A 24,482-nucleotide genomic window follows, 5' to 3' on the forward strand; every position below is an offset into this window, starting at 1 on the left:
ACAGCCCCAGTAAAGGCACCCGGCACCCATGGGTGCTCATTTGACCAAAATGGCCTGGATCATCTTTTTTTGCCCTTTTAGCTTTTCCTGCCCTTTCTGGTTCCTTCCCGTGACATTCAGAGCAGGAAATTCCTTTGTGCGATTTTTATCTTCGGTGGGAATTCTGTGGATTCCCCGCTCAGGCTCCAGAGTGTCTCTAAAGGCAGGAAGCGAGGGAGGAGTCCACAACTCTGCAGCCCTTGGTCTTCCAGCCTGCCTTTGAGAGTCCAGTTTAAACTGGGCAGCTGGCTGTCCCGAAAGGACTGCCAGTTCCCCCAAGTTTGAATGTTGCATGGCTGTTTGATAAGCTGGGTTCCTGCATAAAAGTCAGATCCAGGAGGTTGAAGTGGTAGTCGACCACTGGAATCAAAACCGAAGAGGAAGATGTAGAAATCGCAGCTGAGAAGATTTCCAGTGACCGAAGAGTCTGGTGTAGCCCTTCCTTCCAATCGACCTGGGGACTCTGAAAACGACAGACCCGACCCAGAGCCTGGTGAGACCCACTAGACTTAAGACGACCTGCATTGTGAGCCTTCCCAAGTTGTGCAGCAACCTTGTGGGCTGCAAACCACAAAACCCTTGGACCTCGAGCCATTGTGCGTTGCACGGTCCTCAAAATTCCGAATCCCACTGAAACTTTGTGGGCATCCTGCTGGATCTCCAGAGGTACGATTTAGGTTGAAGAAGTCCCCTCGCCCAAATGCTGGACCTTGCAAATGATGAGAATCCGACCAGCGATATTCTGCCTTCTTCTCTGCTCCTGAAAAGGCACCAAATCCACATACCGCATCCAGCCGCGAGGAAACTCTTGCCTGGAGCAGTCACCTGTGATCCCTGCTGCAAAAGCCCTTATAAAATCCTCTCTTCCATCTTCGTGACAAAGGAATCCATCGACTGGGTTTTTGCTACAGATCCTGAAGTGTTCCTGCTGCAACTCTTCTGTGAGGTACTGTGTTGGCTAGTGTACTTTATCTACCTTTGTGATTTCTGTATAGCTTTGGGGCGTTTTCTGTGATTGGGAGGCCACTCATCTAGTTCACCCAGGACCACTGCAGAATCCTCCTAAGCGTGTCTTCTCATAAGCACCTGGACCCGCAAATAACTTTAAAGTGAAATACTTACTTGTTAGAACAATCTTCCTCTGGAACTCTGACTTTGCCTGCAACGGAATCCTAGCTCACCCTGCCTACACCCTCTGAGTGAGCTCATGCTATAGAATAAGCCAAGGACTTGATAAGAAAAAGATTCTGCCTTAAAAAGAATAACAAGTGTGCAAAAGTGACTTACCTATAAAAGAAGTTGGTTAGTAAACTCTGAGGGAGGAGTTACAAAAGTTCCTACTTACCTTGAATGCGTGTTGCACTATTCTGAAAAGTATATATACGGTTACGTTATTCACCTGTGAATTTGTTATGCCTCTTCCCCAAAAGTAATGCTGTTGGTTTCACTTTACTATTCCTATTAGGATAAATGTAGGAGCGTCCCCAATTGGGTCTTGCTTCCTCTGACTCGCTGTTAGCCTGTCCAGAATAGGTCTGCCTAAGGTTCTACTTGCATTTAGTTTGCTGATAGCCCCTTTAAAAAGTATGTAGGTTTTACTTACCTTGTGTTAGCTTTATGCCATCCCAAAACAAGTTAGATTTATTGCTCATCTTAATCTGTGTTCCACTGATCTTAAAAAGCAACTGTAATAGTAGATTAAATTAGGTTTTACTTGCCTAGAATAGCTGTGTGCCATTCCAGAAAAGTGTTCCTTTAGGTGTAGCTGACCTGGGTTTTCCTGGAGGATCCAAAATTAGCCTAAAGAGTTCTTGCTTATCTTAGGCTGTGCTCCAATGAAAAGCAACTGTAATTGTATATTACACCAAAAAGGTTTTACTCAACTAGTATAATTTATCACAGAAGAAGTAGAGGTGTATACTGGTCCACTATTCAGAAAAGGCTATTTGAAAGTTGGTTGACTGTTATTTCCTGGTCACTACATAACTGATAGGGTCTACTACTCTTGTATTACTGAAATGAATCATAAAGTAATCTATGGTCTTACCCCCTTGAAAAAGTTAGGTATTCTAAACAAGGTCTGGACTTTGATCTGTGGATTTAAAGCATAGTATTGTGTTTTAATAATGTGTTTATATGCTTTATGATAGTACTTACTTACCCAAGAATCTCTTGGTCTGCTTGTATATAAAATAAACCCTTTATTTTTACAATACATAGATGTCAGTGTTTCTTTGGATCATTTAATAATACCATTTCTTTGTACTGATTCTACAGCCCTCTCTTCCTCCTAAGGTAAGCCTGGCTGCTCTGTCTACGAGACTCTGAACTCAGGTGGTACAGCCTTATACTAAGAGTGGGGTTATGTACTGCCTCAGTTGAATTGTTTTACTAAGCCCTTAGTTGGACTTCAGAAAAACTGTCCTAACCAGTGCCATAGACAAGATGGTAGACGGAGGGGCCTTCGAGGAGGTAGAAGAACATGTTACTTATTTTACCTGGTAACGTTCTTTCGATGGGATGTCCCTCTGACGTATTTCACATCTTTGACAGTAATGACCATAGCTGTGCTGCTTCGGAAAACTTTTTCGGCATAGGCGTCCTGCGTCGATAACGTTGATACGCTGTCCCTCCAGGGCCTCAGTCGATGGTCGACGTCACCGGATGTTATTTCTAGGACGCACGACGCCCGTAGCCTCAGTTGTAGTTTTTTCCCCAGAACGTGTGGCATCAATCTCCTGCCAGTATGACTACAGAAAGCCTTGCGGAAACGTAAGCTGCAATCGCATAAGAAATTCTGTAGAGGGGCAGGTAGGGTACGATGTGGAATACGTCGGAGGAACATCCCATCGAAAGAACGTTACCAGGTAAGATAAGTAACTTGTTCTTCGAAGGGATTGTTTCCTCCGACGTATTCCACATCTTTGACAGACTCCCAAAGCAGTACCAACGTATGGCGGTGGGAAAAGAATTTACAATTGCATCAATTTAGAATGCCAAATCAAATTGCAGAATAGAGGACTGCCTTACCAAAGGCCAAATCCTGCCCAATGATAGAGTCCAAGGAATAATGTTTCACAAAAGTATGGACAGAGGCCAATGTGGCTGCTTCGCAAATATTGCTAATCGGAACACCCCTCATTAGGGCGGTGGAGACAGCCATACCTCTAGTAGAATGAGCCCATAAGCCTACTGGAGGGTCCTTACCCGCCAAACGATAACACTCAGAGATCGTCAAAATGATCCATCTAGATAAGGTCTGCTTGGAAACAGCCTGACCTAAACGCCTTCCAGCATAACCAATAAAGAGCTGATCGTCCACTCTGACCCGGGACATCCGTGAGAGATAGAAACTCAAAGCTCTCCTAGGGTCCAACCTATGGAGCCTCTCCTCTTCCTTACCAGGATGTGGAGGAAGATAGAACGCCGGAAGAATTACCTTCTGGCTCAGATGGAATTCCGACACAACCTTCGGAAGAAAGGAAGCCCGCACCCCAAGGACAACCCTGTCTTTATGGAACACAGTGAAGGGTGGTTGGGCAGAAAGTGCCTGCAACTCACTCACTCTGCGTGCGGAAGTAACCGCAACTAAAAATACAGTTTTAAAGGACAATAGTTGCAACGGACAAGAATGTAAGGGCTCAAATGGAGCTCCCATTAGGAACTTTAAAACCAAATTCAAATCCCATTCCGGCACCTGGACAGGCGACCGTGGAAACACATTAGTTAGCCCTTTTAGAAACTGAGATATCAAAAGGGATTTTAAAAAAAGAACATTCCTCAGACGAGCGCTTAAATATGAACAGCGCTGCCAGGTAACCCTTAATGGTACCCCACTTGCAGGCTTGCGGGCTAAAGAAAGAAAAAACGACAAAACCAAAGGAATGGAACATTGGAAAGGATCCAAATTCTGTACTATGCACCAGTTGCAGAACTTTCTCCAACGCCACAGAGTTTTCGTTGCGGGCCTTCTGCCCGAAAGCAACACCTCCATCACGTCCTCGGGGGGGGGGGGGGGGTGGTGGGGGCAGGGGGGTCCCAATCCCTGTACCTCAACCTTTCAGATACCAAGCGTGAAGGCTGAGGGACTTTACCCCTGTATGGAGAACCCGACACTCCTCTCGCAAGAGCAGATCCTATCGGTAGGGAAGACGACGTGGCGGGCAGATGGACATGTCGAGAAGGTCCGAGTACCACGCTCTCCTGGCCCATGCCGGAGCAACGAGGATCATCCAGGAACTGAACCTCCGCAATACCTGCGGAATGACGGGGACTGGAGTAAACTCATACAGCAGTGGGAAGGACCACTTCACTACGAACGCGTCCCCTAAGGCTCCTCTTGGAGGAAATTCCCGCTAGCAGAATCTTTCGCACTTCCAGTTGACACTGGTGGCGAAGAGATCCACTTGCGGGTTCCCCAAAGGACGGAGATCTCCAACAGAACTTCCTGAGCCAGCTCCCACTCGTGAGAGACCGTGCTCTGCCTGCTCATAGCGTCCGCCGCCATGTTTTCGTCTCCGGCCAGATGAACTGCTGAGATCGAAATGTCCTGCTGAATGGCCCAGAACCAGAGCTGCATCGCCTCTCTCTGCACAATGGGAGTGACTTTGCCCCCCCCCCTTTTTGTTGAGGTAGTGCATGGCCACTGTATTGTCCATCATAATAGGGACATTCTTCCCCCGCACAGACGACAGAAAAGCCTTCAGGGCTAGCCTGAGCCTGCAGCTCTAACAGATTGATGTGGAGTCTGGACTCCAACAGAGACCAACGGTCTCTTCATTGTCATTGACGCAGGACGCCTACGCCGAAAAAGATTTCCGAAACAGCACAGCTGTGGTCATTACTGTCAAAGATGTGAAATACGTCGGAGGAAACAATCCCTTTGAACAAGATGTTGGTCGCTGGACCGATGACTGTCTTGGCTGTCAAGTATAATGGGAACTTTAGTTTCGATTGAAGGAACACGATCATGACTTGCGGAGTGACTGCTCGTGGACGGGTACGGCCCGTTGACTCTGCACGACCCATCGACAGAGAGGTTGTCGACGTGCATTGGTTTTCTGAGGAGCCCGCTGGAGTTGTGGCTGTGGACTATGCCTTCGTAGACTGAGCCTTGAGAACGGTCGACATAGAAAAAGCTGGAGCGTGGGACTTTGTCCTTTTTAGGTCTCTTCCTTAGGGAAGGGTCCTTAACTGATCTTGACATCTTAGTAGAGGGAGGCGGCTCAACAGATCTGTGGACCCAGGCAGACGCATGACTTCACAGTGAGGCCGTGTCAGAGGCCTTGACACCCTCCTCTAGCCAAGTCACTAACCTTCGGTGACAATCCCATCGAGTTTTTGAGGGGAAGAACTTACAGGTGGAACAGTTGTCCCCATTGTGGTCTGGGTGCAAACAGTAGAGGCATTTATCATGCTGATCATTTACAAAGCTGTTCTTCAGGTTGCATTTGGAACAGGCCCTGAAGAGACTTCTTGCTGGAGTCCGCCATGCTGTGTGGTGAAGGCCCAAGGTCCAAGGAGAAGGAGAAGGGCCCATGCGAAGAAAAAAGATCAGACTATGGAATGGATCTTAATCGGCAACGGGTCCTTGACACCGGTGGTCACCAAAGTGACTGAAGACTAAAGACGATCAAGAATTGTCACAAAAATAGAAAGTGGAGATTTGAGGTGTGAAATCCGAGGACCCCCAACACGAAAATGTGCGGTAAAAATCTGAAGATGGTCACTGGGGGTGGACTTAAGGAGGACGAATGCCATTGGCTCGGGAAGTATGGCCCAAAGTGACAGCAATAGGCTTTATAAGGGACAGGCAGTTTTTAGCTTTAAATCAAAACTGCTTTTAAATATTACCGAGAATTCCCAGCCTGAAGACAGGGTACATTCATAAGCATGTGAATACATGTAAGATCCCAAGCTGGGGAAGCGGCAGAGTCAAGCTCTTGCTTGTAAAGTCATTTTTCCATGTAAAGAAGACAATATATCGGAGTCTGAGAGACTGATCCTCTCTCAACTAGGGCCCAATTCAGACAGTCAACATGATCCAACTTAAGCTAGTAATATAATGTACGCTGCGTGAAGGCAGTGTGAAACAGCCTTTATTCTAGGGTAACCAAAAACCCCAGGTGCACCGGTTTTCGAAAGAAAACCATCATAATTTTCAACCTGCCACCTTCACCCAACAGAAACCTGTTGAATGATATTTCTAAAACTAGTTTACCCGATAGCAGAAGGGGGGAGCATGCTAAATACATACAATTTAGGGAGCAATGTCATTTTGATTGCACTAATTTTGCCCCAAAGTATCCATTCTTCTATGCATGGTTTATATTACCTCCTGAGCTTCAGACCAAAAATCATGAGACTCTTCCCACAGTAGGGTTGCACTTTGAGGCTGTCTTGGTTGCTGATAATGTAGAACAGTGCTATGGGCCGACTAAGTTCCTGATACGTTCCATGATATATAGACATGGGCCTCTTCAAATAAACCAACGGTTCATCCAATGAAACTCTTGATCTGAATATAGAGTAGGACTTTGGGAAAAGCAGGATAGACCTTAGTATCCAATGTGAATGCAATGGTGGACAGATACACAGTAATGGTTGAAGGTAATCGACAACAAATCTCATACCATGCTTTAACCACCCCCATTTCTATCCGCCCTAAAGAAAAGAATCAAATGAAAGCAGTAACATGTTTAAATATTTGGCCTGGCTCAGCCGGGAAATCTCACCTTTCTCCCGATCATCCCGATATTTCTGCTCCCACTGGTTGAGTAGAATGTTTAAGTATCTGGGCTGCTCAAAGAATCGATGGTATCGTCCTGAGAAGGCAGAGGGGAACACCCGTTCAAACTGACCACGCCGCAAATACTCATCCTCAGTTTCCACCAAGGTCCGGACATCATCAGGAGTCAGTGTGTCCAGGACAGTGGAGTAAAAATCCTGAAAGGGCGTGAGAAGTAAAAACAGTTAGTTCTGGGGCTAAGAAGAAAGGCCTGTTGAAAGTCTTCACTAATTCTGGGGAAGGGAGAGAAAGTCAGAGCTACATGACAGATGCGAAAGTATCCTTTACTCCAACACAAGAGGAATATGGCCAAATGTGCAGCTTAATGTAGTGCAAAGTGAATGTAATACAATATATTGAAATTATATTTTATTTCTATCGCACTCATACACAAGTGTTTCAAAGCGGGACAAGGCAAGGGAGGGGAACCATGGGAGAACAAAACAACGCCCAGTGACATTGAGAATATTCAAGTGCCAGGGGGGAAGGGAAAAGTGCAAAGGGGAGGTGGGGGGAAAGAAAGTGCGGAGCAAAAGGGGAACAGAATAAATGAAGAAAAATAAATAGAAAATAAAAGCAAACAAAAGTGGTAGTGCAGCCAGCAAGTGGCAATTGCGGAGTTTAAGGCAGCGGACAGGTTAAGTCAGATAAGTGCAAATAGGGGGAACTGTAAGGGTACAGATGCAGGCCCTAGTGCAAGGGGTGGCCCGGAGGCAGTGAGGGAGGATGGCAGGGTGAGCAGGAACCTGGGCCCAGAGGCCAGAGGGTGGCCAGGTGCACGGTGCCAGGTGATAATCGATCAGCAGGGGAAAGGGGGGACGAAGGCAGAAGCAAAAAGGAAGGTCTTCGGGTGTTTCCGGAACCACAGATGGTTCTCCTCAAGTTTTAGAGTGGCAGGGAGGCTGTTCCAGAGGGAGGACCCAGCCGAAGACAGATCTACCCCCAGCTCATTTCTTTGAAAAACGGAGGACCCTGAGGGCGTTCGAGGTAGAGGAGCGAAGAGCTCGAGAGGGGAGGTATTTGCGGAGGGATAGCTGAAGGTATTTTGGACCCAGGCCCCAGAAAGCCTTGTGGACAATGCAGAGGGTTTTGAATTGAATCCTTGCATCCACTGGGAGCCAATGGAGAGATTTCAGAGCTGGAGAGATATGATCCCAGGGCTTGAGGCCAAGGACAAGACTCGCAGTTCTGTTTTGGATTAATTGCGTAGGGTAGAGGCAGGTACGTTTAGAAAGAGGCTGTTACAATAGTCCAACTTGGAGAGAACCAGAGCTTGGGAGACAGTGAGCTTCTGGGGGAAGAAGAGGAAGGGTAGAGTAGCTCTGAGGAGGTGCAGTAGGAAGTTTTATTTTTTAGAGACATCCGAGGTGTGGACAGAGAAGGAAAGTGTGGAATCAAAGATGACCCCGAGATTATTAGCCTCGCAGGTGGGTGTAGGAGGGTGGCCAAGGGAGGCCCGCCAGAGAGTGAGGGGAAAGGATGGAGAAGGTGTGCCGATGAGGAGGATATCAGTCTTGCTGGCATTCAGACAAAAATCATTGCCGGAACACCAATCTTGAATGGCTGAAGGCAGTCAGAGATGGGAGAGGAGGTGGCCGCGGACAGCCTGAAAATGAGTTGTGTCGTGAGCGTAACACTGGAAATCTGAGCAGAAAATGGCAATGCAGCGGGCGAGAGTTGCCAGGTATTGGTTGAAAAGCCAGGGCGAGAGGTTAGACCCCTGGGGAACACCACAGGTAGAGAGGGAGATAGATGATAGGAAGGACCCCAGTATGACATGGGAGGGTCGATCAGAGAGGAAAGAGGTCAGCCAGGCCAGAGCCTGATCGGTGATACCCAAGGTTATCGTGGAGATTGTTGAGCAGGACGATATGGTTGACCGTGTCAAAGGAAGAAGAGTGATCAAGTAAGATGAGGACAGAGGGAATGGTAGAGTCGAGGTTGGAGAGCAGGTCTTCACGGATGTTCAGGAGAGCAGTTTCTGTGCTTCTGGCACCTCTGAAGCCAGACTGGTGGTCGTGCAGACAGCCAACAGAATCGGAATGAAGGTTAAGCTGGGAGATGGCCAGATTTTCTAGGAGTTTGCCCAGAAAAGGAGTAATGGAAATTGGGCGACAATTGGCAGGACAAGAAGGATCAGCTGTGGGTTTCTTGAGAAGAGGATGCACAAGGGAGTGCTTCAGAGGGAGGGGAAGGATCCTGAGGCAAAGGAGTGGTTGCAGAAATTGGCACGGACCGGAGCAAGGGTGTCACTGTGGTCCTTGATGGTTTAAGGCTTTAAAGATCATACTTGTGTAGCGACCTCATCAGGGTAGAAAAGAGGAAAGGATGAGAAGGGGGGGTGGGGCAATGGCTGAGGGAGGGTCAACAAGCACAGACGGAGTGGGAGAAGAGGGTGGACAGACTGTCCTGGGTTTTTGAGATAAAGTGAGAGGCAAGGGCATTGCAAAGAGCCTGGGAGGCAACAGGAGGGGTGAGACTGCAGCAGGGTTGGCCAGCTCCTTGCAGATTTTAAAGTGTTTGGCCGAGTTGTTAGATGCCGCTGAGAGACAGGCTTGAATGTGGACTCTTTTTGGTGCGGAGAGAGTGTCGGTATTGCCTTTGGAGCAGGTGACAGGCCAGTTTGTCAGAGGAAGAGCAAGAAGTCCTCCATTTCCTCTCAGCCGCCCTACACTTACGTTTAAGTGTAGCTAGGTCGGAGTCAAACCAGGAATTGCACTTGGCTTTGGACTTCAAGAGGATCCTCATGACAGGGGCAAGAGCATCAAGCGTATCAGTAATAGAAGAGTAGAGAATGGATAGGGCTGTGTCCGAGTGTGAGTCAACCAGTGGAGGGGGGAGAAAGTGGAAGCAAAAGCCTCAACTGACACGCGCTTCATCGGCCGAATTTCCGAGAAGGTAGGTGGCAGTGTAGGGGTAGGCTTGGCTTTTGGGGGAAGAGAGTGAGAGATGAGAGGAGAGGAAGCAGTGGTCACGCCAAGAGAGAGGAGTGGTCAGAGGGATCGAGAGGGGGAGGCCAGAGGAGATGAAGACATCAAGTGTGTGACCTGCAGAATGAGTCGGGCCAGAGGGGAGAACAGAGAGAGAGGGAATCTGAGAGGTTGTGAAAGAGCAAAGAAGAGAGACAAGCAGAATTAAGATGGATGTTGAGGTCACCAAGGATGAGGAGTCAAGTGGTTGAGGCCCGGAGGGAGGAGGAGAGGTCCGCCCACTCAGAGAGAAAAGAGGCGATTTGACTAGGGGGCCGATAGAGAGTAGCCACAGTAAGAGTGACTAGGAGAGATGGAGAGCCTGCAGACAAGGCATTCGCGAAAGAGGAGTAGGTCCGAGTGGGAATGATAGTGGCAGGAATCCACTCAGGAAAGATCAGGGCTACACCACCTCCAGGCCGGGTGGATCTGGGCACGAGAGGAGCTTGTAGCCATGAGGGAGGAGAGTGTCAAAGCTCGTAACAGAGCTGGCTGTGAACCATGTCTCAGTAAGACCAAGGACATCAAGGTCCAGTTCTTCGAGGAGGCGACAGTTGTCAGAGGAGTGTGACAGCAGAGAGAGTGGCAAGATGCAGAAGGTTGCCAGCCTTAAAGACCTTCCAGGGAGGGGTACAACATCAGAGGTAAGCCCTGCGGAGGAGTGGAGGTAGCCTGAAGTGAGGCAGAGGGAGGGAGGGAGGAGTGGCTACCTTGCCAGGAGAGGAAGGGACAGCCGGAGATAAAAGGAAGTTGATGAGGCGAGGGAAACGCCTATCAAAAGAGGAGGAGATTGGCCCGAGGACCTTGGGCCATGACAGTGCCATTAAGGTAGACATTAAGGATGACTCTGGAGGAGTCAAAAGGAAGCCACAAGGACGTCCCAGCGAGTGCCACCATTAATGGGAGAGGTGGAGCCAGGACAGAGCACAGAGATCATATGTGGGGTTGATAGATCCGGCGAAGGAACGACCAAGAGGATGTCGGTGAGGGTCTGTCTGGAAGAAGCGCTGGAATAGGCATCAGCGATAGGGAGACCTGGATTAGAGGCCAAAATATCCTTTTTAAATTTCTTTCCAGACTTAGTGAGAGGGGAAGGGTAGTTGATAGAGAAGCAGTTGGAAAAGATGGGATGAACAAAGTGCCATGGGTGGGAGAGAGGAGGCAGAGCTGCTTCATTGCTGTAAAGGTTACTCATTCTTCTGCCACTTTTAGGGCCAAGTTCCCCCATCGGTTCAGCTCTAAAAAGATTTGTCACAACTACCAACTTTACCAATAATTCAGATGCCATGTGAAAATTACCAACCATATGGCATGGGCAGACTTCTAGCTGCAATGTTTAGAGGGCTGTTTAACTGAAAATCCCAAACATCTGCAGTCTGAAGGACCTAGGACTCTCAGTGCTTTAATCAAATCACAAGCAGTAAAGTCCACCACCAGCTTGTGTATGAAGTTGCTAACCCAGGAGAGGCAAGTTAAGAATCGTTGGAACAGACAGCACTGAGCTCACCAAATGAATATTCTACCAGTACCCAGGATAAAGATCTGCTTTTAATTACATGTGTATCTTTACACCAGACAGGTTGCAGGCTGTCTCCTTTCAATAAACCTAAGGAAAAAACACATACTCCTATCCTTGGCTGATTAAGCTAAATGCAATCAACGGCTGTGCTTTTCTCTAGACGTGTTTGGCTCTAGACGTGTGTGAATACATTTACCATGGGAAAGTTTGGTCGACTGCCTTCATTATCAACATCAGGCCCAAAAAGGACAGTTGGTACAGCACATGTAAAAAAATCTTGGCAAAAGTAGAGCACCTGTTTTGTTCAGATTTAGTGTTGGTCAAAGAAAGATCCAGAGACTGGTTTAGAGTGGAGTAGTTAGGCAGGATGCTGGTGTTGCAGATTGCTGGATAGCCTATTTACATTTGAAAGGTTCTTAACCCCTCACAAAACCGACCAAACTGGTAGAACCTCACACCATGAAGCAAACAAGTGTCATATTTGGCAGCAAGGATCTGCATCAAAAAATTCAAACCCAGTAAAAGATGTAAGCTGGAACCCTAGGCACAGCAAGTGGAAGCATTACTATACAGGACCACCAGATGGCTCACTGTGCAAACACAAAGAACTTCAACTGGCAAAGAAGAACACCCCTTTTTATATTCAACACTGCAAAGTAATACCTTTTAGGTTGTCATTTCATACACAGTGTTTCATACCTCATCTGCTAACTTCTGACTCAGGTAGAAGGCTCGCTTCATCTTTTCTTCTGTGAAGAGTTCAGGAGTCAGTCTGGACCTCTCTTTTCCAAGTGTGGGCAGGCTGGAAGGGAAAAGGGAGAAGGCGAAATATATCAAGTTGGGATCGAATGCGTTGACGTTCAAGCATCAGATGCTGAGCAGCAGAAAACAGAGGTAAGCCTTTCAAAATACACCTCACTCTCTTCCCCGAGAGCCCTAGGGAAGTGATAGTGTATATACTTTCACTGCAGAGGGATCAACAGACAAAGCGAGGCGTCTTCTCAATTTCTTTATTAGATGCATCAGAAAACTAAACTAGGGGATTCGGCTTGACTGAGGCCCAGTGTTGATGTTCTGGAATGAGTGCAAAAAGGGCCAGTTCTCTAGACTGTGGTCTTCAGTCATCCTCTCTTCTCGAAACGAACACACCTTCCTAGCAGCAAATGGTCACTCTCACTCTGAGGTTCTGAGTGCACTGCACTTCTTTCTTAGTACCTTGTGTCTTTCTGGTCAGGATGTTGAGAAATTCACCTGGATTCTTGGACTACTTAGCACCAGTCAGACATCAGATTCTTCCACTGATGTTGGTCCCCAGGATTAATAACCGTATCCCTTGCATTCCCCTTTGTTTTGGTGCAAGCCCAGCCCAGCTGAATATTCTTCCATGTCTTCAGCTGCTACTTGGTCACTCTAGTGATGGGTGATTTTATGCAGGGGTGAGATTCTGGGGACTTTCTATCTCACTGGAGATGACAGGCCCATAGGCACTGACATGGGCGATAGTCCACTGGAAGGAAGAATGGGGCTTGTGAAATGCAAAAGACTGCATGAAGCCAAACTCATGCAAAGTCTTAGTTACTTACCTGTAACTATTTCTCCACCAGCATTGGTATCTTTCATAGATTCACATGCATGAATATTCCCAGTCATCAGACTGGGAATCCTAAGTGATTTGAATGAGACACACACACACACACACACTCCATAGACAATTAGTGAGATTGCCCATTATGGCCAATGAGCCATTCAATTGTGTAGTCCCTCCACCTCACTTTGGTCCTTTATGGCCCTAACCAATGAGGTAGCAGGGTTTAAACTGCGCCCCAGGCAGCCATCTTCAGATTCTGAGCCGTAGTAGACTACATGTGTGACTGCTGGGCGTGGGAGCAGCCTCTCAGGGGAGGTGGGCGGGCGCATGTGAATCTATGAAAGATACCAATGCTGGAGAAATACAGTTACAGCTTTGGATCTTTCATAGATTCAGATGCTTGAATAGAATACCAAGCAGTTCAAACATGCCTATATATGATGTATATTCTGCAGATCCTTCTGTTCGCCTGGAACTACTGTAGGGTCCCTTATAGTTAACCTTGGCCTAGGTGATGATCTCGGGGGAGAGACCCTTGGTGGCGAAGCACTGAGCGTTCTGCTCCTAGATCTGCGAGGAGGCTCCGTGAATGTGCTCTCTTATGAGGTCTGCTCCTAGGAGGAGAGCTTGGCATGTTATGAAGAGGTGAAATATCCCTCTGAGGGGGATCTTTCCTTCGGTGTAGAAGATCGATGTCTTTGCCTCTGACGCCGGTTGAATTTGTCAATAATCCTTTGCATTGACGCCATGAGTGCTGGATCATATGGATCCGAGGGCTCCTCCGTAGTGGGATGCCATGGAGGGCTATTCTCCTTGGGAGTGAGAATCGGCTGTTCAGAATTGAAGTCGGTGTCTGAAAATTCTTCCTGTAGAATGTCTGGAAGTTTGGTCATCTTTCATAAGGGAGACAGTTGAGCTTCTATTGGTGGATTGTGGTCCTGTGGGATGTGAGGGGCTGTGCCCATTGGCTTGTTCAAACCGCTTCATTGGTCGGCGTACCTGTGGTATCCGTGGACGGTGTGTTTTGGGTTGATTTTTCGCTGTCGACGAGGAAGTGGCCGGAGTTGTCGACAGTGGCTTCGTAGACGGGTGATGTTCCTTCTCCGTCGACAAAAGTTTTGTGGCCAAGTGATGGGATTCCTTCGTCAACAATTGCTTAGTTATGGCCGATTTCGACAACAAGGACTTACTTGTTGACGACGAGGTTTGGAGCATCGTCGTGGACGTTTTAGGTTTCATTGATGGTTTGGTCGTCGACGGGCCATTATCGCTGATGCCGCTCGTAGACAACGTTTTCGTGGACGATTGCCTGCCCCCCACCCTCCACCACCCTCCAGATTTTTTGAAAACGCTTCCTTACTTTTGGAGGTCGTTTTTTCTTCAGGGTGCCTTTTATTCTGGTCTCCAGAGCCAAGAGAGGGTGTGAGAGAAGCCAATTCCACCTTTCTCTTGCTCTTAAGTTAAGGAGAAATACTCCTTTCCATTGAGGAGGCCCTTCTTTTTGAGGTTTGCCTCTCAGAAGTTTTCATAGACAGCACAGGAGCGGTCTTAACCAATTCTTCTTCAGAAGAGTGTCCTCTTGACTCTAGGTGTAGAAGGAGTCTTCTGTGTCTGTCTTGAAGAGTTTTGTTGGGTGAAAGTCTTGCAAATGTCGCATTTGTGAATGTCATGAGGGTAAAGGCAGTATATGCACTGCTCATGAGCATCCTTCATGTAAACAAGCTTCTTTTTGCATCTAATGCAGTCCCTGAATAGGGAAGGCTTCTTGACAGTTGGTCCTTCTGACATGTGTGAAGAGAAGTTTCACTCGACAAATTTCGAATGAAAACAAGAGATTTCTGAGCCCAGAAACACTCAGTAGAAAGGAGATCAAGGTATAATATTTAGAGAAAAAGATAAACAGCTAACAATGAGAAAACGAAAAGCTCAGAGAGCTTGAGGATTCCCACTAGTCTGTTAGACTGCAGTGAAAAATCTGAAGATGGCTGCCTTGGGCGGAGCTTAAAGCATGCCACCTCATTGGTTAGGGCCATAAAGGACCAAAGTAAGGTGGAGGGACATACACAATTTAATGGCTCATAGACCACAATGGGCAATCTCAATCATTTTCTATGGAAAATATGTATATTTAAATCACTGAGGATTCCCAGTCTGACAACGGGGAATATTCAAGCATCTGAATCTATGAAAGATCCAATGCTGGAGAAGTGCCCACACCACAAGCACCCCAAAGATGAGAAGCCAGATCAGTAAGGACACCCGCCGGGTCAGACTTCCTCTGCAACGTCCTCCACCTAACCCGAATCAAAGAGCTCCAATCCATAAGTGATGGGATCACCATCATGGATCTGGCCCATAGTAATACAAAATTGAGCCTTCAGAGCTGGGGTAAACTCCGGCCAGGAGTCTGCAGTGACCATGGTACAGGCCAAAACCGAGGAATTCGGCTGGGCTCCAACACCAAAAGGTGAGAGTTGAAGTGGCAATAAACCGGAAAATCTACAGAGGGGTAGGATGGGAGGGCGATGAGGAATACGTTGGAGGGACATCCAATCGAAAGCATGTTACCAGTTGGTAAGTAACTTGTTCTTCGAGTGGACTGAGTCCTCAAACGTATTCCTCATCTTAGACCAGGGGTACACAACTGATTTTGACAGAGGGCCGAAAGTACCTTACATGAGGGCTATAGTGGGCCGAAAAGTAAAAGTGGGCGGGGCGGTAGGCGGGACATGTCAGGAGGCTTTTTCAACCCCCAATTTGTATTAAACACATGGAAAAAGAATATGTTTTTGAGGGGTAACTATTTTTATTGCATTTCAAACTTACATTTTGTACTACACATTTTCCATTGTTATAATTTATTTCGATTTAGTTATTGCATGCAAACACTATGCCCCCTATCCCTCACCCCCCAAGCAAACACTATGCCCCCTGTCACTCACCCCCAACCAAACACTATGCCCCCTGTCCCTCACCCCCCAAGCAAACACTATGCCCCCTGTCCTCACCCCCAACCAAACACTATGCCTCCTGTCCCTCACCCACCAAGCAAACACTATGCCCCCTGTCCCTCACCCCCAACCAAACACTATGCCCCCTTTCCCCCTCACCCCCCCAAGCAAACACTATGCCCCCTGTCCCTCACCCCCAAGCAAACACTATGCCCCCTGTCCCTCACCCACCAAGCAAACACTATGCCCCCTGTCCTCACCCCCAACCAAACACTATGCCTCCTGTCCCTCACCCACCAAGCAAACACTATGCCCCCTGTCCCTCACCCCCAACCAAACACTATGCCCCCTGTCCCTCACCCACCAAGCAAACACTATGCCCCATGGCCCTGTCACCCCAAACCAAACACTATGCCCCCTGTCCCCCTTACCCCCCCAAGCAAACACTATGCCCCCTGTCCCTCACCCCCCAAGCAAACACTATGCCCCATGGCCCCCACCCCCAACCAAACACTATGCCCCAAACACACTCAAGCATGCACCCATACAGACCCGAACCCCCCACCCCCAACTCAGCACACACACACACTCAAGGATGCACCCATACAGACCCGAACCCCCACCCCCCAAACTCAGCACACACACAAACATGCACCCATACAGACCCAAACCCCCCAGCCCCCCAAATCAGCAAACTCTCAAACAAGCACCCATACAGACCCGAACCCCCACCCCCCAACTCAGCACACACACAAACATGCACCCATACAGACCTGAACCCCCATCCCCTCCAACTCAGCACACAAAAAACATTCAAATACATCCAATACCCCCCCACCCCCGCATCTCAACATACACTCAAAATACATTAAAATTCCAACATTCATACACATCCGACCCCCCCACCCCCGCATCTCAACATGCACACAAAATACATTAAAATTCCAACATTCATACACATCCGACCCCCCCCACCTCCGCATCTCAACATGCACACAAAATACATTAAAATTCCAACATTCATACACATCCGACCCCCCCCACCTCTGCATCTCAACATGCACACAAAATACATTAAAATTCCAACATTCATACACATCCGACCCCCCCCCCACCTCCGCATCTCAACATGCACACAAAACACATTCAAACACATCCGACACCCCCCCCATCGCAACATACACACAAAATACATTAAAATTCCAACATTCATACACATCCGACACACCCCCCCACCCCCGCATCTCAACATGCACACAAAATACATTAAAATTCCAACATTCATACACATCCGACCCCCCCCCCACCCCTGCATCTCAACATGCACACAAAATACATTCAAACACATCCGACACCCCCCCCCATCGCAACATACACACAAAATACATTAAAATTCCAACATTCATACACATCCGACACACCCCCCCACCCCCGCATCTCAACATGCACACAAAATACATTAAAATTCCAACATTCATACACATCCGACACCCCCCCCCCACCCCCGCATCTCAACATGCACACAAAATACATTAAAATTCCAACATTCATACACATCCGACCCCCCCCCACCTCCGCATCTCAACATGCACACAAAATACATTAAAATTCCAACATTCATACACATCCGACACACCCCCCCACCCCCGCATCTCAACATGCACACAAAATACATTAAAATTCCAACATTCATACACATCCGACACACCCCCCCACCTCCGCATCTCAACATGCACACAAAATACATTAAAATTCCAACATTCATACACATCCGACACACCCCCCCACCCCCGCATCTCAACATGCACACAAAATACATTAAAATTCCAACATTCAAACACATCCGACACCCCCCCCCCCCCAATCGCAACATACACACACAAACAAAGTAAAACAGACCCGACACACAAACACAAACAGACCACTTACCGGAGACGTGCTGGAACTGGAAGGCAGGTAAGCAGGAACGCTGGAATCGTACTACGGCTGGCGTGGTCCAAGGCTGAAATGCCTTCCGGCATCAAGCCTTATGGACCACGCCAGCCGTAGTGCTGGCCCTCCATTAGGTCAGCACACACACTACGTGGCTCGTAGGAGCAACGTGGTGCATGTGTGCTGAGCGAATGACGGCCGGAAGACAACAAAGACTTTCCGCGGGCCGCCCTCCATTAGGAAAGTCTTTGTGCCTCGCGGGCCGGACAAAAGAGCATGGCGGGCCGCATGTTGTGCACCCATGTCTTAGACAGACAACCAAAGCAGTATGGACAATTCTCTGGAGGCGGGAGTAGATGTTTTGATACCCTTAAATGGCTGAATATAGTACTGCTTTACCAAAATTCAGCTCCTTAGACTGGGAAGCATCCAGACTATAGCATTTTGAAAAGGTATGCAGCGATGACCAAGTTGCTGCTTCACAAATGGATTTTATGGGAACACCTCTTTGAAGGGCTGTCAAAGAGGCAATGCCTCTGGTGGAATGAGCCCTTAAGCCTTCTGGTGTGTCTTTCTCCGCTAATCTGTAGAATTCTGAAATGCAAAGCACAATCCAACGTGATATGGTTTGTTTTGACACCGATTGTCCCAATTTCCTTCCAGCGTAGCCAATGAAAAGTTGATTATCCACTCTAAGCTTGGAAAGCCTAGAAATGTAAAAGCTTAGAGCTCTTTTCGGATCCAACCTGTACAATCTTTCCTCTTCCTTACTAGGAGGAGGTGGAGGATAGAATGTGGGTAGAACAATTTTCTGATTTAAATGAAAATCTGACACAACTTTAGGTAACAATGAGGGTTTAACCCTTAATACCACTCTGTCCCTATGGAACACAGTATAGGGTGGCCCAGAAGAGAGTGCCTGCAATTGGCTCACTCTTCTTGCAGATGTTAAAGCAACCAGGAAAGCAGTTTTCCATGTTAGTAATCTTAATGGACAGTGTGCAAATGTTCAAAAGGGGCACACATTAAGAATTTTAGAACCAGATTAAGATCCCAAATTGGTACTTGGAAAGGAGGAAACACATTGGTGAGTCCTTTTAAGAATTGTACTACTAAAGGAATTTTGAAATAGGAGCATTCTTCCGACGACCACTTGAAAATGGAAAGCGCTGCAAGATAACCTTTAATGGTCCAAACATTTGTGCTAGGGTCAAGAGGAAGGAGAGTACTTCCAGAATAGAACATAGAAAATGATCAACATTCTTTTCTCTGCACCAATTGCAAAACTTTTTCCAACGGCAACGGTATAGAGATTTTGTTGCTGGTCTTCTTGCCGAAAGCAACACCTCCATGACATCACCTGGAAGGTCCCAATCCTTGTATCTCAGCCTTTCAGATACCAAGCGTGAAGGTTGAGTATCTTGATCTCTGGATGGAGAACCTGGCCCTCCATTTGTGAGAGAAGGTCCTCTCTCTGAGGAAGGCTTAACAGGGGACAGATGGACATGTCTAGGTGGTCAGAGTACCACGTTCTCCTGGCCCAGTCTGGGGCAATTAGGATCATGCGGTTTCCGAACCATCTCAGTCTCCTGATGACCTGAGGAATGACGGGAATCGGAGGGAACACGTATAATAGTGGGAAGTTCCACTCCACCAAGAACACGTCCCCTAGGGCTCCTCTCAGGGGAAATTCCCTTGAGCAATACCTTTCACACTTCCGGTTGATTCCGGCGCAACTAGGTCTACTTCAGGGGTTCCCCAAAGGGCGAAGATCTATTGAATGACTTCCTCAGCCAGTTCCCACTCATGGGACACCGTGCTCTGGCTGCTCAGAGCGTCCGCCGTCATATTCTCCTCCCCGGCAAGATGAACTGCTGTTAAGGAGATTCCTTCTTGAATTGCCCAATACCAGAGCTGCATTGCTTCTCTGCACAGAGGTAGTGACCCTACTCCTCTTTTGTTTAGATAATGCATGGCCACTGTGTTGTCAGTCATTATCAGGAAATGTTTTCCTCTGATAGATGGTAGAAAAGCCTTGAGCGCTAGTCTGATTGCTCTCAGCTCTAAAAGATTGATGTGTAGTTTGGACTCCGATGGAGACCAACGACCGCTGATTGTCAGCTCGTTGGCATGAGCGCCCCACCCCATGAGTGAGGCGTCTGTCACTATTGTAATCTCCGGCCATGGTTGCCAAAACTGTTCTCCTTTTAGGATATTCTCTGTGCAAGTCCACCACAGAAGATCCTGCCGAACCCATTTCGGAATCTGAAGAAAATCCGTCATTTGACCTGAGAACTGGGACCATTGAGTCTTTAGAGTCCATTGAAGGGATCTAGGAAGATGCAGGATGTCATGAGGCCCAGCAACCTTAAAAAGTCGTAGGCCTGGAGACTTTGGGCATTTTGGAATTTGGAAACCATCTGAAGAATGTCTTGAGCCCTCGACTTGGGAGGCGAGCTCTTTCCAAGGATGTGTCTAATGCAGCCCCTATGTACTGGAGCTGTTGGGAAGGTGTCATTTGTGACTTCTTGAAATTGAGGGAGAAGCCCAGTCTGTGGAGGAAGTGGCAGGCGACTTTCAGATGATCCAGTGCTTGTTCGGCAGAACGTGCCCTGATCAACCAATTGTCCAGGTACGGGTAGATGTGAATCCCCCCTCTCCTGAGGTGCGCTGCCACTACCATTAACTTGGTGAAGACCCTCGGGCGGAGGTCAATCCGAATGGGAGGACTCGAAACTGATGGTGTTAGTCGCCAACTACAAACCTCAGGTATTTTCTGTGCTTGAGATGAATTGGCACATAAGCATCCTGGAGGTCCAATGACACCAACCAATCCTGAAGTTGCTGGATCTGAGAAAGAGTAACCATCCTGAACTTGTCCTTCCTGAGGAGCTTGTTCAAGCCTCTTAAGTCCAAGATGGGTCTCAGTCCACCGTCCTTTTTGGGGATCCAAAAGTAAGGGGAGTACCATCTCTTCTTTCTCTCCGATACAGGTACTGGTTCTATAGCACCTTTCTCCGGCAGGGTTAGAACTTCCTGCTGCAGGAGCGGGTCTGGAAACTTCAAAAGGTGTCGCCCTGGTGGATTGCTTTGAGGTTGCATTAGAAAAGGAAGGCAGTAACCTTGGGCTATTATTTCTTGAGCCCAAACATCTGAAGTAATGGCTCGCCATTCTTGCAGATGCTGTGACAGACTGCCTCTCACTGGTGTCTTGTGATGCAAGTCCTCAAAGCAGTTTTGTGGCCGTTGCTGCAGCCGCTGATGGCAAAGAGGCTGCAGCTGGAGTTGGCTTTACACGTTTTCCTCGTCCACCGCGAGTGGCCTCTCTCTGGCTCCTTAGACTGGCCATTCTTCTCGCCTTTCCATATGAGGAGTAGTAACGATAGGATCATCCCCTCCAAGATAGTCCTGGAGCACGAAAAGACTGAGGTTGCCTAATAGCATCTCCTAAAGACTTGGCAGCTGCTTTTGAGGTCTGCAACCTCAAGGCTCTCGTCAGCCTTGCTGCCAAAAAGGCGAGACCCGTCAAAGGGCATGTTCAGAAGATGGTTCTGCACATCTGGTGCGAAACCAGACTTCCGTAACCACGCAAATCTGCACATTACCGTGCTAGTACCCATGGACCTGCTCACACTATCTGCAGTGTCCAATCCATATTGAAGGGATTCCTGCATGGCCTCCTTTCCATCTCTAACAATGGCTAGGAATCCTTCCCTTTCGTCCCCCTTCTGGTATGTGCTCCACCGCCATTGCAATGCACTCCCACAGAGTGTACGAAAACCTTGCCAAGGCACACGTGGAGTTGAATGATTTTAACGCCATACTCCCAGCTGAAAATACCTTGCATGCCCAACCATCCACATGCTTGTCGTCCCTATCCGGAGGGATAGAAGGGTACGCCATTTTATTTGAAGCTGTGGCTGCCTGGACCACCAGACTCTCAGGAGTGGGGTGTTTAGAAAGCTAGCCGGGATCACTACTGGAAGGGTGGTATTTTGAAGTAAGGGATTTATTCACTGGAGGAATAGAAACCGGAGTCTCCCAATTTTTGGCCACCCTATTTTGCAAGGCTACATGGAAGGGTAGGATTGGATCTTCGGTGGGACCATGATCCAATATATCGGTCAAATCATCCTGGATGAATTGGGTTGGTGGTCTAGCCCATCCTAAATAATCTACCACTTTTGTCATTAGTTGACGGTATGAGGGACTGGCATGCTCCCCATGTTCTGGCCTGCCAAAATCTGTTTCAGGCGATATATCAATGCCACTTACATTATGTAAGGATTCCACCACGTCACTCATCCTGCTTTCTTCAGAAAATCAGGCATTCTGGGACATTTGGAGTACCATATTCCAGTCCAAAAGTAACATTCTCCTCATCAGATCTCTCCTGTTCCTCAAATATTGAAGTCAGGGATTTGAAAAATTCCTTCTTTGGAAGAGGTTTAAAAACCTTTTCTGGGAGAGGTGGGAGAGGTGTATTAGTGGAACCTGAAGGCATTAAAGCCTTTGAACCCTTCTCTTTTTCTGGCTGAGTTGGCTGAACTGGAGCCTTTGGAACCTTGGTGCCGAGGGCTTCGGGGTTGACGTCGACAAAGGTGTCGACGAAATAGTGGTCGACAGAGCTGGCTTCGAGGCGCTCTTCGAAGATTTGCCCTTCGAGGTGCGTTGAGTTTCAGACGGCGTCAGTGACCTCGAGCGGTCGACTCGACTGCTCTTTTTCGCTTGGCAACCTGGAAGGTTCCCGATCCTTCCTTCTTCGATCACCCGGGATCGAGGGCGCGCGAGTGTCGGAGCGATAACGCACCCAGCCGGCTTCCGAAGAAGGCGCGGACCGAGGCTTCGCTTTCTCAAACACCTCCATCATTTTCACCCTGAATGCTTCCCACTCTTCGGGGGATGAATGTTTTATGGGGCATTTCATCCTTTTTGGGGATTCGTCTGAGGACGAGGTGGAAGGGGACCTGTGGCGTCTTTTCTTGGATTTTTTCATCGAAGACGAAGAGCGATGGGAAATCGCTTCGGGACCTAGACCGATGCCTTTCGCGCGAGGAGACTTCTCCTCACGGGACCTCGACTCGATGCTCGAGGCTTTCCGGTCGGATTTACGACCTACCTGCAGTTTTCCCTTCCTCTCTCGCAAGGCCTTCCTCGTCATCGCCTGACACTTTGTACAGGCCTCCATGTTGTGGCCTTACCTGAGACACCACAGACATTCTCAGTGTGGGTCCGTGATAGACATTTTCGAACCGCAAGATTTACACTTTTTGAAACCCGATCGCGGGGTCATAGTCAGAGTCGATGACTAGGACATATCGAATATTCTTCAGTATTTGCTGCGTCACAGAACTCGAGGCGCTCCGAAGCAACATGCACCGCGGAAAAACGGAACTGAGGACAACGGGCGCCACGCGTGCTACTTGTATACCTGAGGACGTCACCCTCGATGGAGGCCCTCAAGGGACCATCAACTCGACATCGACGCACGGCACCCTCTGCCGAATATGTATTGCGAAGCAGCTAAAGCCGGATGGAATACATCTAAGATGAGGAATACGTTGGAGGACACAATCTACTCGAAAGGTTTCGTACGAGGTACCTTGGAGAAAGCTCAGTCCCCTCAGTGGTGCTGTTGAAAGCTCTCTGAGGAGCCGCTGGGAAAGCACAACAAATAGAAGCGCTACAGCTGGGACAAAGGCTCACTGGGACTCTCCCAGTTGGACAGAACTTTGAGGTGCCCTTGCGGAGTGCGCAGCAAGCCCTGTGTGGGGCATTGGGGCATGCGCCCCTGTGAATCAGACCTTATGGGCAAGAAGGTTCCTTGAACCCCTCCCGGTCTGCTCCCATATGGGGAAATCGAGGCACACGGTCAGAATGCCTTGTCAAAAATGTGACTTAACCTTTCTGCTATTCACCTGTTTGACAAAATCTGTCAAATGAGGATAAATGTGTGTAACATCACCCTAAGTGCATTCTGGGAGAAAACGTTTCATGCAACACAGAAAACCCAGGCGTGATCAATGGAAAGAGACTGCAGGTAGTAAACGTTGAGGTCTGCTGTGGGGAGGCACCAATAGCACAGAGCACAGCATCTGAGGGCCTAGTCACAGGAAAAAGGAAAATAAGTATTTAGGCACTGTGAGGTACAGCCGCCGTGCAGTAGTCCCTCTGTGTGCAGAAAAGGGCTGGCGGTTGGGTGGGCAGCATGGGCTAAGGAGGTACGACCTGTGGAGCATGCACAGGCATGTTAATGCTGCTGTGCATCTGGCTCATGGACAGCATGAAGTTAAGGTTTGGTAAAAGTTACATTCTGTTTTCAAAGGAGACCACCTCAGTAGCACACAAGCAATTGAATTAGCTTTTTGACGCAAAACACTAATGCTTTCCCGGTCATAAAATAAAACCATGACATCATCCCCCCACAATTATTCAACTAAACTACACAAAACTTCACATTGTTGCTATTAGGACACCAAGCTAAACGCTTTGTGTTCTAGGGAGCATAGATGGATACACAAATTGGAATTAGCAAGCCCATGACCAGTGTTTTCATACACAAACAAATTTCAGTTAAGGTGGTTGCCATGAAAATGGCCAGCGGGATTCTCACCAGCGCATCTCCATTTCCATGGCAACCAGCAAAATGTGGAAATGTCAAGGGTGGTGGAGTAGGGGGTACAGTGCCATGGGCGGG

At 48.2% G+C, this 24,482-nt stretch overlaps 1 protein-coding gene across 3 annotated transcripts in view; it reads right to left on the reverse strand.

Annotated features, from left to right (window-relative positions):
- Window positions 1-24,482, reverse strand: part of TTLL4 (tubulin tyrosine ligase like 4) — a 1,554,536-nt gene that overhangs the window by 323,980 nt on the left and 1,206,074 nt on the right. For all 3 annotated transcript variants that reach the window (XM_069616870.1, XM_069616872.1, XM_069616871.1), the window contains 2 exons: window positions 12,014-12,116; window positions 6,774-6,984 (listed from right to left, as the gene is read on the reverse strand). In XM_069616870.1, coding sequence (XP_069472971.1) covers window positions 6,774-6,984; window positions 12,014-12,116 — 314 coding nt within the window. The remainder of the gene's footprint in view (window positions 1-6,773; window positions 6,985-12,013; window positions 12,117-24,482) is intronic.

The sequence above is a fragment of the Ambystoma mexicanum genome, chromosome 9, assembly GCF_040938575.1.
Source record: "Ambystoma mexicanum isolate Mex_15411 chromosome 9, UKY_AmexF1_1, whole genome shotgun sequence".
Taxonomy (NCBI): Eukaryota; Metazoa; Chordata; class Amphibia; order Caudata; family Ambystomatidae; genus Ambystoma; species Ambystoma mexicanum.